Source organism: Anas platyrhynchos, chromosome 15 (assembly GCF_047663525.1).
Source record: "Anas platyrhynchos isolate ZD024472 breed Pekin duck chromosome 15, IASCAAS_PekinDuck_T2T, whole genome shotgun sequence".
Lineage (NCBI taxonomy): Eukaryota > Metazoa > Chordata > Aves > Anseriformes > Anatidae > Anas > Anas platyrhynchos.
Genome location: NC_092601.1, coordinates 15,972,562 through 15,985,195, shown reverse-complemented (window position 1 = coordinate 15,985,195; position 12,634 = coordinate 15,972,562). Strand labels below are relative to the sequence as shown.

The 12,634-nt window shown below is 41.6% G+C and overlaps 1 protein-coding gene across 4 annotated transcripts in view; it reads right to left on the bottom strand.

Moving 5' to 3' along the window:
- SDK1 (sidekick cell adhesion molecule 1) overlaps positions 1-12,634 on the bottom strand; it is a 393,854-nt gene that overhangs the window by 56,983 nt on the left and 324,237 nt on the right. For all 4 annotated transcript variants that reach the window (XM_038186854.2, XM_072023631.1, XM_038186853.2 and 1 more), the window contains 3 exons: positions 7,549-7,743; positions 3,367-3,568; positions 1,283-1,386 (listed from right to left, as the gene is read on the bottom strand). In XM_038186854.2, coding sequence (XP_038042782.2) covers positions 1,283-1,386; positions 3,367-3,568; positions 7,549-7,743 — 501 coding nt within the window. The remainder of the gene's footprint in view (positions 1-1,282; positions 1,387-3,366; positions 3,569-7,548; positions 7,744-12,634) is intronic.

Below are 12,634 nucleotides of genomic sequence, written 5' to 3'. Positions count from 1 at the left end.
CCATTCCTGTGTCCATGGCCTGTAACACATCTGCACACACTCCAGCAGCTCACGTACAAAGAAGGGAAGGCTTATCAGGAGCTGACAGCCCTCTGCAGTGTAATGCTCTAGTGGCAGCACCAGGTTTGCTCAGCAGAATAAATGTTCACAGTTTGTTAAGGAGGTGAGAAGCTTTCACAGCCTTTCCTAGTTGTATTGTGAGGAGGCCAAGCACAACTCTGGATTCACCATAGCTAAATTCAAAGAGAATTGAAAATAAAATTTTGAATTCCAAAATAGTGAGTCAGTATTGCCTCATTAGTACCAGTTACAGCCTGCACCTTGCAGCAGCTCGTTCTGGAAGGTGGAGAGCTGAGATGCCTTTAAAAGGCTGCTAGGCACATCGTTTTTTCAAGTACTACAAAAATACTTGTTTAACTTAGGATACCCCCAAGCTCTGTTCTGCTTTTCTAATTTCAGTATCACATTCTTTAAACATTCCTCGGCAATTTTTTTTCCCTATTTTTATATCTGCATGTCCTATTTGACTAGTCATTCCTTGTGCTGTATTAAATACTAAATCTGAGCACTGTATAAACACAGGTATCCCAGTATTATGCTGTTTCCCAGGCTAAGCGTAAATGCCAATGCTTTTTCTCACTTTGCAGAGTTCATTTCTCCATTGGTAGTCCCATTCAAGACATCAGAGCTAATTCTGCATTCAGGCATTGGCTTTATACAATCAAGGAATTAGAAGCTGATCTCTAAGGCTAAAAATAAAAGCCTTGTCAATGTCATTCACAGTTTATTAGTCCTGATCTGCAGGATTAAATGCTCGTGTTTCCAGGAGCTTCGTGCTCTTTCTTACTTATACCTCAGCAATTTTGCCGTACTGCAGAGTGATGTGGATTGTGAGTGAAAACAATTGAAGAAACTTCTTCAAATGTATTCACGGTTCTACATTTATTTTTAATGATCTCCTGTAAATTATTCAATTTCTGCAAAGATAATGGTTAGTGCAGAGTTTGGAAGCCAATCAAACGGAGTTTAATTCCATTTGGAGACTCCTGAAAGTATGATTCATTCCGAGGGCACAGCAGGACACTTAAGACTGTCTGTTATTAATTCAGCCCAACCTCGTTACTACCTGTATCAATCTCCTAAGAACAAAACCACATTTGATGTTGAATCTTCACTCCAGGCACCATGGAGATCACATTGCAGCGGGTTCAGCAGACCCAGGAGCATGCCAGAGCACCCATCCCATGGCAACGTCCCCAACCTGCCTCTCCTCCACGCTTACCATCCTGCAGAGTTGTGACCGCTTCAGTCTCCGCACTGAAGTCACTGTCTCCGATATCGTTGGTTGCTTTCACTCGCAGTTTGTAAGAGGTGAATGGATTCAGGCTGTGAAACATAACAATAAGGCATCTAAGAAATCTCCCTGCAGCATCACAGATTGCTTCAAAACAAGCCTTTAAAGACAGCCTGCCCATTGGCAGCTTCTCTTCCCCATGCCACTTTTTCTTTGCAGCCTCCCCCAGCTTCATCAGGACACAGAGCTGTTCACACCCTCAGTGCCACCAGCATCTTCTCAGATTGCCTTGGGCCTGAAATCCTGAAAACACGCATGGATTCAGAGCTGAATCATGCACCAGGAAACAGCCATTAAGGTGCAGTGCATGGAGCAACCTATGACTGCTCTGCTGCATGGGGTTGCAAAACCTGGCTTTCATGGTGCTGCATAAGCTTTGCCTGAGTTATCCTCTGAACACACCAGCAGGTTTGCTCGTCCTCAGTGCACAGAGAGGCAGGTGATGTGCAGGGTCAGCCCGTGAGTCAGGATGAAGCCGGCATTGGAATTCAGAGCGTCAGCCTTCTGACTAATCCTCTACAGCACGCCGTGTGATCAGCGCGTTTTATTCCTACTGAATTTTAAATTAATGTTATTACCTAGATTATTTAATAAAGACAGTAACAACAGGTTCCCTGCAGCTCTTTTATCGACACAGGGCTTTAAGATATGCAAAGAGCGATTTCCAGCTGACATAACCTTAGCAAAGATTCTTCTGGCTTGGTTTGGCAGGGAGAAGGTGTGGGGGAGGCTGCCTTTTGATTCACATGCAGGGTAGAAATGCAGAGCTGTAAGTTATGGGGGATTTATCTGATTAATTGGAAGTGTCTAGCCACCAGCTGGCAGATGTAACACTGACTACAACCCAAGTAAAGATGCTTGTAAGGAATGATTAAACATCAAGAGATAATGCATTCTGATGGGCAGCACTCTAGCACCATGCACATACTACTCTTCTGGACTTTCACAGGAAAATGCTTTTAGCAAGTGGGAGAAGAACACTTTCAGCAGTACCACATTATTAGGACACCATTACTTACCTACAGCAACTTTAAGAATTTGAATCATCTTCCTTGAAATACAGATCTTTTGTTTTCAGTAATGCCAATGTCAAGTCTAAAGGACACAGTTGGTCTCCTTGATTTTAGAAGTTTTGACTGGAAAGATACTGGGTATAATTCAGGGGGGGTATAACACCTCCAGGGTTAATGAATCTGGTTTATATCTGTACAATAACTGTCAGGTTTTCTTTTTTTTTTTCTGCACAGTCTGACAAAAGGATACCAATGTATCTGCATCTTCTGGCACATGACCAGAGAGCAGCCATATGTCACAGCCACTGATATTTTTATAACAGACCTGAAAAATCTGTATCTGAATGCTTTGAGCTCAGTATTTTGCAGAAGCTCTCAGCCTTTCAGAAATAATCTGATTTGTACTAGTTGGTCAATAGAGGAAATGGACAGCAAAACAAGTACCTTCTCATAGACACTCAATTGTTTTCACAGATGTTACAAGGACTTTAATTACAACAGCACTGCTGAGGATATAATGAAGTCTGAATAACAAAGTTGAGGCATTCTGATGCTATCTATAAACTTCAGTATGGAAAACGCAGATAAAAATGGTTCTCATTTCATCTGGAAAAGCTTATATAGAGATAATTGCAATGCAGCATTAAGAGTGGATTTTAACATCAGTCACTACTGAAAGGATTTTTTACTAGTTGTATTTTACAGAGCACTGCATAGCTATATATGCTTTAGCCTGAGTAGCATTATCTACCGTGCTGAGCTTTCATAAGGGCTTCAAAAGATGCACTGCAATTCAAATTTAATTAGATTTATTGCATGACCTTCAGCAAATCTCTGAATTGCTTTTCATAACACCACCTCTACAATGGGATCGGTGACCCTCACTTAACCTATCTCCCTCCAAAAGACCGTGAAGCCGAGTGATGCTAGCTTTGGCCTTCTAACTGCTCTAAGTGGAAAACACTGGAATTTCCATGCCAGGCTGGGATCATACGGTACCTTTCAATGATGCAGGATGTTGCCTCATGGCTGATAGAAGAGGAATAGGTTTGCCAGTCTCCGTTTGGCAGCTCTCGCACTTGCACCGTGAAATACCGTATTGGTGAAGATCCGTCACTTCCAGGGACCCACTTCAACTGCAGGCTCCGTGATGACACATCCGACTGGGGGGTCGTCAGCTGCCTGGGAGGTGCTGGCCGTTCTGCAATTAAACCATAAATTGGTATTGCCTTGAGAGGCTATTCAAGCTAATAGAAAATGTGATAGCATAATTGGATTTTCATAGTGGTAATGCCACAGGAGATTGAACTTTTGGATTTGCCCCATGAAGTGTAAAAGCCATCCCCTTCCTTAACCTTCTGCAGCAAAGATGTGCAATAAAACTGATTCTTATCTCCCTACATAAAAGGTCATAACTGAACATATACTTTGCTAGCAGCAGACCTCAAACTTTTGAGGGTCATAACCTGGCAGGTTAAGGAAGAATCATTAGGAGCAGCAGCCAAGCAAACCAAAAAAGTCTTTAATGAAACTCAGGTGTGCTCCCAGCTACAACTGCTCTTTGACAAAACTTGCCTGTGAACTAGCTCACTTTTTAACCTGTGCTTTCTGCTTGGTACCAGAGGATTCTCTCTGTGCTACATCACACCTTCTTCTACCAGTTGCTCCCCAGTCAAGGCATGAAGAAGAGGAAGGGATGAACTGGACCAGGCTGGTGTGTAGCAGAGTCCAAGTCCACAACTTACAGTCCATCCCAATACCTGCTTCAGTTCACTTCCAGACCTCCCCTCTTCTTTCCTTCTCATTTACTAACTTTGAATCTGCAAAGTCAGACCAGCCACTGCCAATGCTGAGGGAGATCTCCCTGAAGTAATCAACAGTACACCTTTAGACGAGGCAAGGAGTGGTAACGCAGGTGTGAGCATGCCAGTCCCCAACTGTTTCAATATAGATCTCCTTTCCCGTCACTGTGTCTCTGCACTCCATCGATTTCAATAGAGAAACTCTATAGAGTGAGGAATAATTGTTTAATTGTTTATCATGAAGATTATTGATTCTGATTAAAATGTGTGGCATGTAATAAAGCAGAAATTGATTGGAGACACTGCAGTGACTTGCTTTTGAGAAGCAATTCAATTCAACTTCATCAGCACTCGTTTCCATAAACATCCCTCTGATGGCATGATTCCTCACAGCTCTGTATGGCGAGCACATTATTTGTTTGCCATCCCCTGAAAACATTTCCTATATGTTTTGGCACCTCTCTGCAGCATGCTCTTGCTGACATCAGTGCCAAAAGATTTGTAAGCTATTAGCTGTAGGAAGCCCTCAGTGCCAGCCGCCTGCGATCCAGAGTACAATGCAAAAGGTCAATGCCTTACACTGACAGGCTGAGACAGGTATTCAGGGTTATTCTATCAAAGGAAGTGAGTGTTATGTGGGGATTTAATACTCTCTGCTGATAAGCTTTAACCAGCTTGCAGTTTTGGGCAGGTCAGATCTTGCAGTCAGTCTCCCATGACTGGGTTTCCTTCTGCTGCTAATGGGAGATCTTAAATCTCCTGTATTGCAAGATACACTTTGTGACTGTTTGTACAAAAGCATTAGTATAAAGAGTTTATTTCTGGGAATTTAGCCACAAGCAAATGTTCAGGTGAACTGTTTGTGCAGGAATGTAAGACCAGGCCATATGACTCAATGGGCTCCTTTTAATTTCTTGCTACATTTACATCTTCTGACTCAGTTCTGCCTGGATCCCTGGTGCTAACTAGTCAGAAAGGTATCATGCCATTATGTAGATCCAGAGCTCTACAGAAGCATGTCTGGAGAATACAGCTACAATACAGCTCAGGACCTGTAAATCAGAGGTATCACTGTAAAATATAAAGCTTTATGCTGCGGGAATTTAAAGGGCAAGAATAAGTGACCAATTTTGCTGATCTTCGAGGGAATTTTCATGCCTGCTTACCTCACTATCAAGGTCAACAAAGATATTAAATGTGTTTTTATTAATGAAAAGTAAATATCTTTTCACTCTAGAATATTTATTATGTATACAAGTTCCAGGCTTGTTTGTTTGTTTACTTGTTCACAGAATAGCTGCGCTAGATAAACTTCTTTATCATCTCCTCACACTAATCTTGTTGATGTAAGATTATACATTTTTCTCTTTACACTTTACATATGGGATCACTTCACTTAACTCTCAGTGCCTTGGGACTCAGTTCCATAGCACATGCACAGACACAGTAGAGCCATCCATCAAAAAGAGAAAGAGTTCCTTTTATTTTATGACTTGCCTATTCAAGATAACCCTAAAGCACTGACAGCAACAAGGGATCATTGTTCCTGCAGTGGAGCTGGGAGTTCTGCCTTGAGCTATTGTGTATCCAGCAACAGCCGGTGCATGGCCTGGGAAATCTGAGCACATTTTGTTGAAAAGGAGAGGTTCTGAGCTTTGAGTATTCACTTTATTGGGCATGCCTTTTTTTTCTTCCCCTGAAACTTATACGTTTGACTTTAAACTTCCACTTTGACAGCAATCAGACAGGGGTGGAAGAAACCTTGAGCTGATAAACCTGCTTGATGGACAGTATCTTTAGCAGAGGCACTTTAAGTTTCCTAATACAGCTCTAGAGGTACTTTCTCTAAGGACTGCACTGTTACACACTGGGAGGCTGCATGTGACCTGGAGAGCTATGCTGGTGGGAATTTTAACACCAACCACACAGGACTGAAGTAGCTGAAATGCAACCCATCGGTCTTCCCTGCTGGTGGTTGAGTATCAGGCCAATGACTTCTGTTTTTCAGAAGTGTTATAGGAAAAGAGTAAGGAAGATGTGAGCAAATAGCATGCAAAATCCTTGCTCTTGCACTAACTAATTGGTGAAGTGTAGAAAGGACTTAAAATGAGAGATCGCTTTGTAGTTGCATTTTAAGAACCAAAAGTAAATATTTGTAGTATTAGAGTGCAAATCTTGGGCTAGAGTAAAGACCATGTACACGTGCACACACAAAAGTGCTAAGAGTAGTTGAAAGATGTCTACAGAGGTCTGCTCTAGCTACCTGCTGAAGTGTGCTTCTCTCAGAACAGTGCTTTTAGAAATCACAGAAGTTGTATGGTAGTAATATTTGAGGGTGAGGTTTTATTGAAAATCAATATGAAAATTGTACAATTGGTCAAGGTGGCACATGGCACAAAATCTAACTGCACAAGGGAGTGAGGCTGGTAACGTTGCCCCAGCTAGTTTTGACTTCACCAGCTCAAGAGGCTAGATAAACGCTTTGCAGTAGAACATGGCATATAATGTAAGAACAAAGTAAAGCCCACACTCTTGTTCTCTACTAATACCTCCTATTTTAGCTCTGAATGAAAAAAAAACTTAACTAATAGAAAATAAATTTTTTCTGTTAGCTCTGGAGATCCATTCTATGACTGGATAATTGAGCTGTTACTTGAGCCAAGGCATTAGAAACAAGCAATGATGCAGAGCAGATTCTGTAATAACTTACATTACTTATAACTTTCACATTTTGATACATTTATCTAAGCATCTGCATTCATTCATGTACATGGAGCTCTTGCTTTCTTCAGGTAGGTTCCCTACAGAATAGAATTTGAGGATGCAGAATGTGAATAACCATTTTGAGCCTGATACAAGAAGTAGAAAAATTCTGGACAATCCAGAGGCAAACACTCTGCTTGAATTTACAGCAGTGAAAAGGCCAAAGTAATTACTAACACACTAGGTCGGATTAAGGTGTAATGGAGGAACCACATGAAGAAATCCTGCAACATCACTGACTCTCATTCTGTGTTCCCTAATCAATGTAATTCATCCATCATTTACGTTCTTAAGCTTGCAATCTTTCTAGAGAAGAAGAGAGCTGAAAAAAATAAAACTATTTGACTGCAGAAGGAGGCTGCATATGGCCAATATAGCAGCTGATGGAAAAATCAATCTCCAACAGCCCGGCAGGTTAGAAGAACTGCCTCTCATAAAAGTCTGTCTTGCTCACCAGGTTTCTAAAATCATGATGTTGCTATGGTTTGGAGCAGGTTTATGGTGTGAGAAGGAGGAGGTGTACAGGCTGTAGCTTGTTATTAAAATTCCCCTAAGTGCAGCACAGGCTCTAAGGCATGCAACAGAAAGCTCCTCAACCTGTGGCTGCAAGCATTACCTCTTTTCTCTGTCGTGATCACTGTGGCTTCCAGAGGCTCCCCCCAGCCTTGCCTCGTCTTGGCAGACGTCCGAAAGATGTATGCTGACTCAGGGGTGAGGTCTGTAGCAGTAAACTGCCTGACCGTTGAACCAACCTCCACTGTTGTGAACTTGTTAGGGCTGCTGCTGGCCGGGCGGTATGCGATCTGATAACCTGAAATCACAGCGTCAACAGAAGAGAGTAGAGAGGTTAGGATGTTTTTCTAGCAGGAACAAAAGAGCACCAAAACTATTACTTTATTGTAATTACTTGTTTAACTGGACCAGAACTAAGTAATTTGCTTCCTTTAGGGCTTTAAAACTCTGCTACATGCCAGCCGTCCACAGTCAGGTGCAATACCTTACGGAGAAATTATACACTGCAGCGCACACAAGGGTCTATTCAATATTATCTGCCCTGGAACTGATTTCGCTTTCCATCCTTCATCCCAACAAGACACAAAAACGTATAATCTTTCCTGAGCATACTTATACTGTTTTGGAAAGGCAACGAAACATATAGTTTATGCAATTCATCTCACCTGGCTCAGCGAGTTCAGGACAACACTCTCTCAGCTTTCCACCCAAACCCCCCCACACACAGTTCTCCCCTCTAACACGCACCACGATAGCACTTGTTGAAACTAAAAGTTCTTTGGCTGTACCCAGGTAAATGCTTGCCCCTGCTTTTTGCATTTGCCTTTCTCTCAGCTCTCTCACTCCCCTCTAACTGTATGGTGAAGGCTGGGACTGGCAATAAAATCGTTCTCCTTCTGTCTTTAAACCTTTCTGTCCCTGTCCACACCCCAAGGAAGAAGCCTGCAAGCTGTGAGGTCCTGCTTAAATCATGCTGCACTTAATAATCAATTTTGTGGATGCCTGCAAATGATAGCCCTCATTCCAACCTGCCTGCCTGACGATTACGAGCTCGCAGTTTAGTGTGTATTATTAATGATCCAACTGTGCAAAGGAGGGCGTCCAGAGTTCTCACGCACCACTAGCAACAACTGGCCCCCATAGAGGGTCTGCCAAATGTTCAGACTCATTCTGTACATTCAGCAATTGAATCAGGCTCTCTCTCCTGGAGCTTGATGGTAACTTTCAGTCCAGCTGCTAACTTCCAAAATCAATTAATACCCGAACTGGTGTGGGGCTTTATTGCTCAAGCTGAATACAGTTGTATGATTAAATGCTTCATGAAGTTACGCGGGGCGGAGGGCAGCCAGCACATCCAAATCAGAGCAGCTGAAAACAAAATAGTCATGACATGATTCTGCCAACCGTCTGCTCATCTTCTGAAAGACAAAGGGGTCTGCAGACACCTGGGACCATCTTTTTCTCTTGGAATTAATATCCCAGCTAGAGTTTGAACTCCCACCAAATTTTGGCTGAAACAACAACAAGGGGAGCCAAGCTCAGTGTGCTTCATTCTTGAAGGCCAGTGCATGAAAACTGCACATTGTATCTTACCTGTAGCTACTAGACAAAATCAAAGGCATTTATTTTTCACTGTGAATATGCAACAATTGCCACATACCCATTCAAAGGAAAGACACAAACAGAGTTTGTGCGCTCTCTTGAGTAAATGCCGTACTTGTGTGTGGTACATGCTCTCATGAACAGTGAAATTTAATTGGGATACAGATGGTAATAATTTTGGTGTGCTGGTTCTCATAGTGCTGTTGATGAAGCCCCAGCACTTCCTTGACTTTTTTTTTTTTTTCTTCTGCAGCTGTTAGGAAATGGAGGGCAACAGCCATAGCTGCCTTAACATAGAACAAACCTGGCTGCACAGACACCTCTAAGAGCAACCTGGCCTTCAGATCACCTGCAAGCTGTGGTTACGGCTGGGACAGAGCTGTGTTGCTGCACCGCCCCAATATGCAGCAGCCACCCACACCTGAAAACATGCCCCAGGAACAGAAAGCTTCCTGCACCTGACCTGCCTCATTTTGTACTGCCGTGGGTATCCAGTGAAATGTGCTGGGCACATTTGTACACCAACTTGTCCACAGCTGGGTGGATAATGTTGGATTAACGGGGCCTGATTTTCAGAATGTCAGAGCATGCTTACATGCCAGAAATGTCTTAGGGTCTTAGTCTTTGAAGATCTCATTTCTTCTCCTGCAAACTACCTTCTTTCACCCACCAGCTCTCCCATTGCTGGTCCCATGTGTTTCTTCACAATATTTCTGTATCTTTAATACTACGGCATTTTGATCTTTTGAAAAAGTCCACAGGAAGATAGATAGCAGTGGGGAGAAGGAATGGATACATTATGAGCTTTCTTGTTTATACAGATGTGCAGAACACAGGAGTGAGAACCCCAGTGTAAAATCTCAATAAAGGGGAAAACAGAAAGAGAAAAGCACTGGGGCAATTTTTACAGCAGCAGGGAAGATGAAGGAAGAAGCAACTAAGATGGCTAAAGAAGTTTGATAAAGCGACTTAAGATGTAAAGAATAAGACCTGGAGGGAAACAGACAATATTAAAAGAATAGAAAACTAGATTTACCTAGTTATTAAAAGATAAGTATATCTGTGAAATATCATTGTCAAGCAATTTTCTCTCTTTTCTAAATCATTCTAAAATATAAAGTGTAGTTAAAATGTGAGGAGGAAATAGAAAGACAACTATTTACTGCTAAATGGTGGTACTCATGCTAGAAAGCCAATTACAAATGTGCACAGATCAGGCGAAGGAACACACTTATGTAGGCCATCATAACAACTTATACGGGAGTGGATCCTTGGCTAGCGTAAAACCTAATTTAGCCACGAGAAAAAAGAAATCTCTCACACCATCTCAGACAGGTTCTGCAAACTCCCTTTCAATGCACCTCTTCGAAAAATAGCACTGTCCACTGCTGTCTCCTCCCCTACATGTGCCATGCTGGGTGCCAGCTGGGGTAAATATCTATTTTCCTGGGTGTCTCAGGCAGACTTTACACAGCCATAGCCTGCATCTTTAAATATTTCTTCAGAAACTCAACACTTCTCTCAGCATGATTCGAAGGTACATATCCAGCCTCTGCATCTGAACTCAGCTCACTCTTGTTGCTGCCTACAAACCTCCTGAGACACACTCAGTATCTTAATTTTGATCCCCTACATCACCTTCCACTATTAGACAATTTGGGCAGCCAAGATACGTTCTGTCATAAAAATCACTGCTCTGAGTGACACGGAAGATGTAATATTAAACCACAGCTCAGATAATAATTAGGGCTAACACAAGATCAAAAAGATAAAATTATTAAGTTGATGAATTTCAGCAACAAGGGAAGGGAGAAGACAGGAAATGTTGGGTGAAATTAAACGAGGCAAATCAATAGAGGTAAATGGAAAGTGTTCAAAGAGAAATTAATGTATGCTTGAGGGCTGTAAGAGGCAATACCTGTGATTACTGCAGAGGATGAATAAGGAAGCCACATTTCTTTACTAGATTACGACAATAAGATGTTACAGATATGTTAGATAAAAAAATAAAAAATCAAAGGTTATGAATGAAAATGAAATCTTTAAAAGATGATTGCAGCAAACTTTTCTAGGAAAGGAGTGTCTTACAGAATGTTAATCATCTGGATAGTCAGTCAGAGGGATATATACCATTTTCTTCATTTTTCTTGCTTTCTTTTTTTTTTTTTTTCCTACATAGCCTTAGACGCCAAATTTCTTCTGTTACTGGGAGTTCTGCTGTTCACCAGGCCAAACTAGCATAACAAAAAACCTGAAAGATCAGCTCCTCAGGAGTTTATTTATTCATTGAAACAAGGCTTATTTTTGCATTAGCATCTTCTTAAGTATTTTTTGCACAACTGCAAGCAGTTTCATGAGCTATGCTTTCTGAACTCAATAAATGGCAACAGTCTGAACTGCCTGTTAAATGTTAGGTCACTAACACAGCCAGCAGATTCCCCAAAGCAAACAGGCAGGAAGATGACAACACACCATGAATATAAAAAAGCTTTCAAGCTCATCACCATACAAAGCCCTTCAGAACTGACAGCACCCGCTCATGCAGGCCATGGTGCAGCAGAGATACAAACACTTATTAATTTGTCACAGAACTTAGGGAAAGCCAAACGATACTGGGAGGTTACGGTCTGCCTAGTGGAGCAGCAATCCAGTTTGTTGATTTTACTGCTTATCTGTTTAAGGGCCAGCGGGTGTGCAAATGCAGCCTAGGATCAAAATACGCATTTGCAAACATGGATTACATCCAATTTTGGTTCTAATTCTCAGTGGAGTTCTTACACTCTTTTGCAATAAGCTTCAGGTGAACGCTAAATACAAGCGTACCACGAGGAATACTAACCAGGAAGGATGCTGCCTGAGCTCTTGTTTTCAGGGGAAGCTCATGGATAGACTTGCATATATGCACATTAATGCATCATTTTCCTTTAATAGTGTTTGAAGGAGCTATGCTGGGTGCTAGCTGAATGGAGTGCAGAAAAGAAGACAGAATTAAGCCTCAGATGGTTACTGTAACATTCCCGAAAGGAGAAGTGGAAATATCTAGCAGTTCTCTACAGTAAAATATTTAAACAAACAAACAAGTAGTTTTCCCTCTTGGTGCCTGCCAGTATTTCATCCTGCTAATCTCTCTCTGAAATGCTAGAACATGTTTTGATATAGATTACAAAAATGTTAGCTGCAAAGGTGCTTGTATACTCAGAGGACAAAGCTAGCAGAGCAGGAACATTAGTTCAAAGGCTGTGAATATAAGTTGCTCTTGCAAAAGAAAAAAGTATTTTTTCCTTGCAACCCCACTAGTGAATAACAGGGCACCTTGCAAAGTAATATTAACTTATTATTTTCCAGTAATTCTACTTCAGTGTGCTACAGGGTGGTGGTTACAATGCTCTTTCAAAAGTTCATTGCAGTAATAAGATTTAAAAAGTGCACAAGAAAGAAAATAAACTTGCAACCTTTAGAATGCTACTTTTTTTTTTTTTTTTTTTTAGGTATTTTTGAAGCACTCCTCACTTCTTATAAAAGATCACAGAAGTAAGTACCCAATGTAATTTTTACTTTTTCTCTCTGACACTAGCAGCTAACTACTT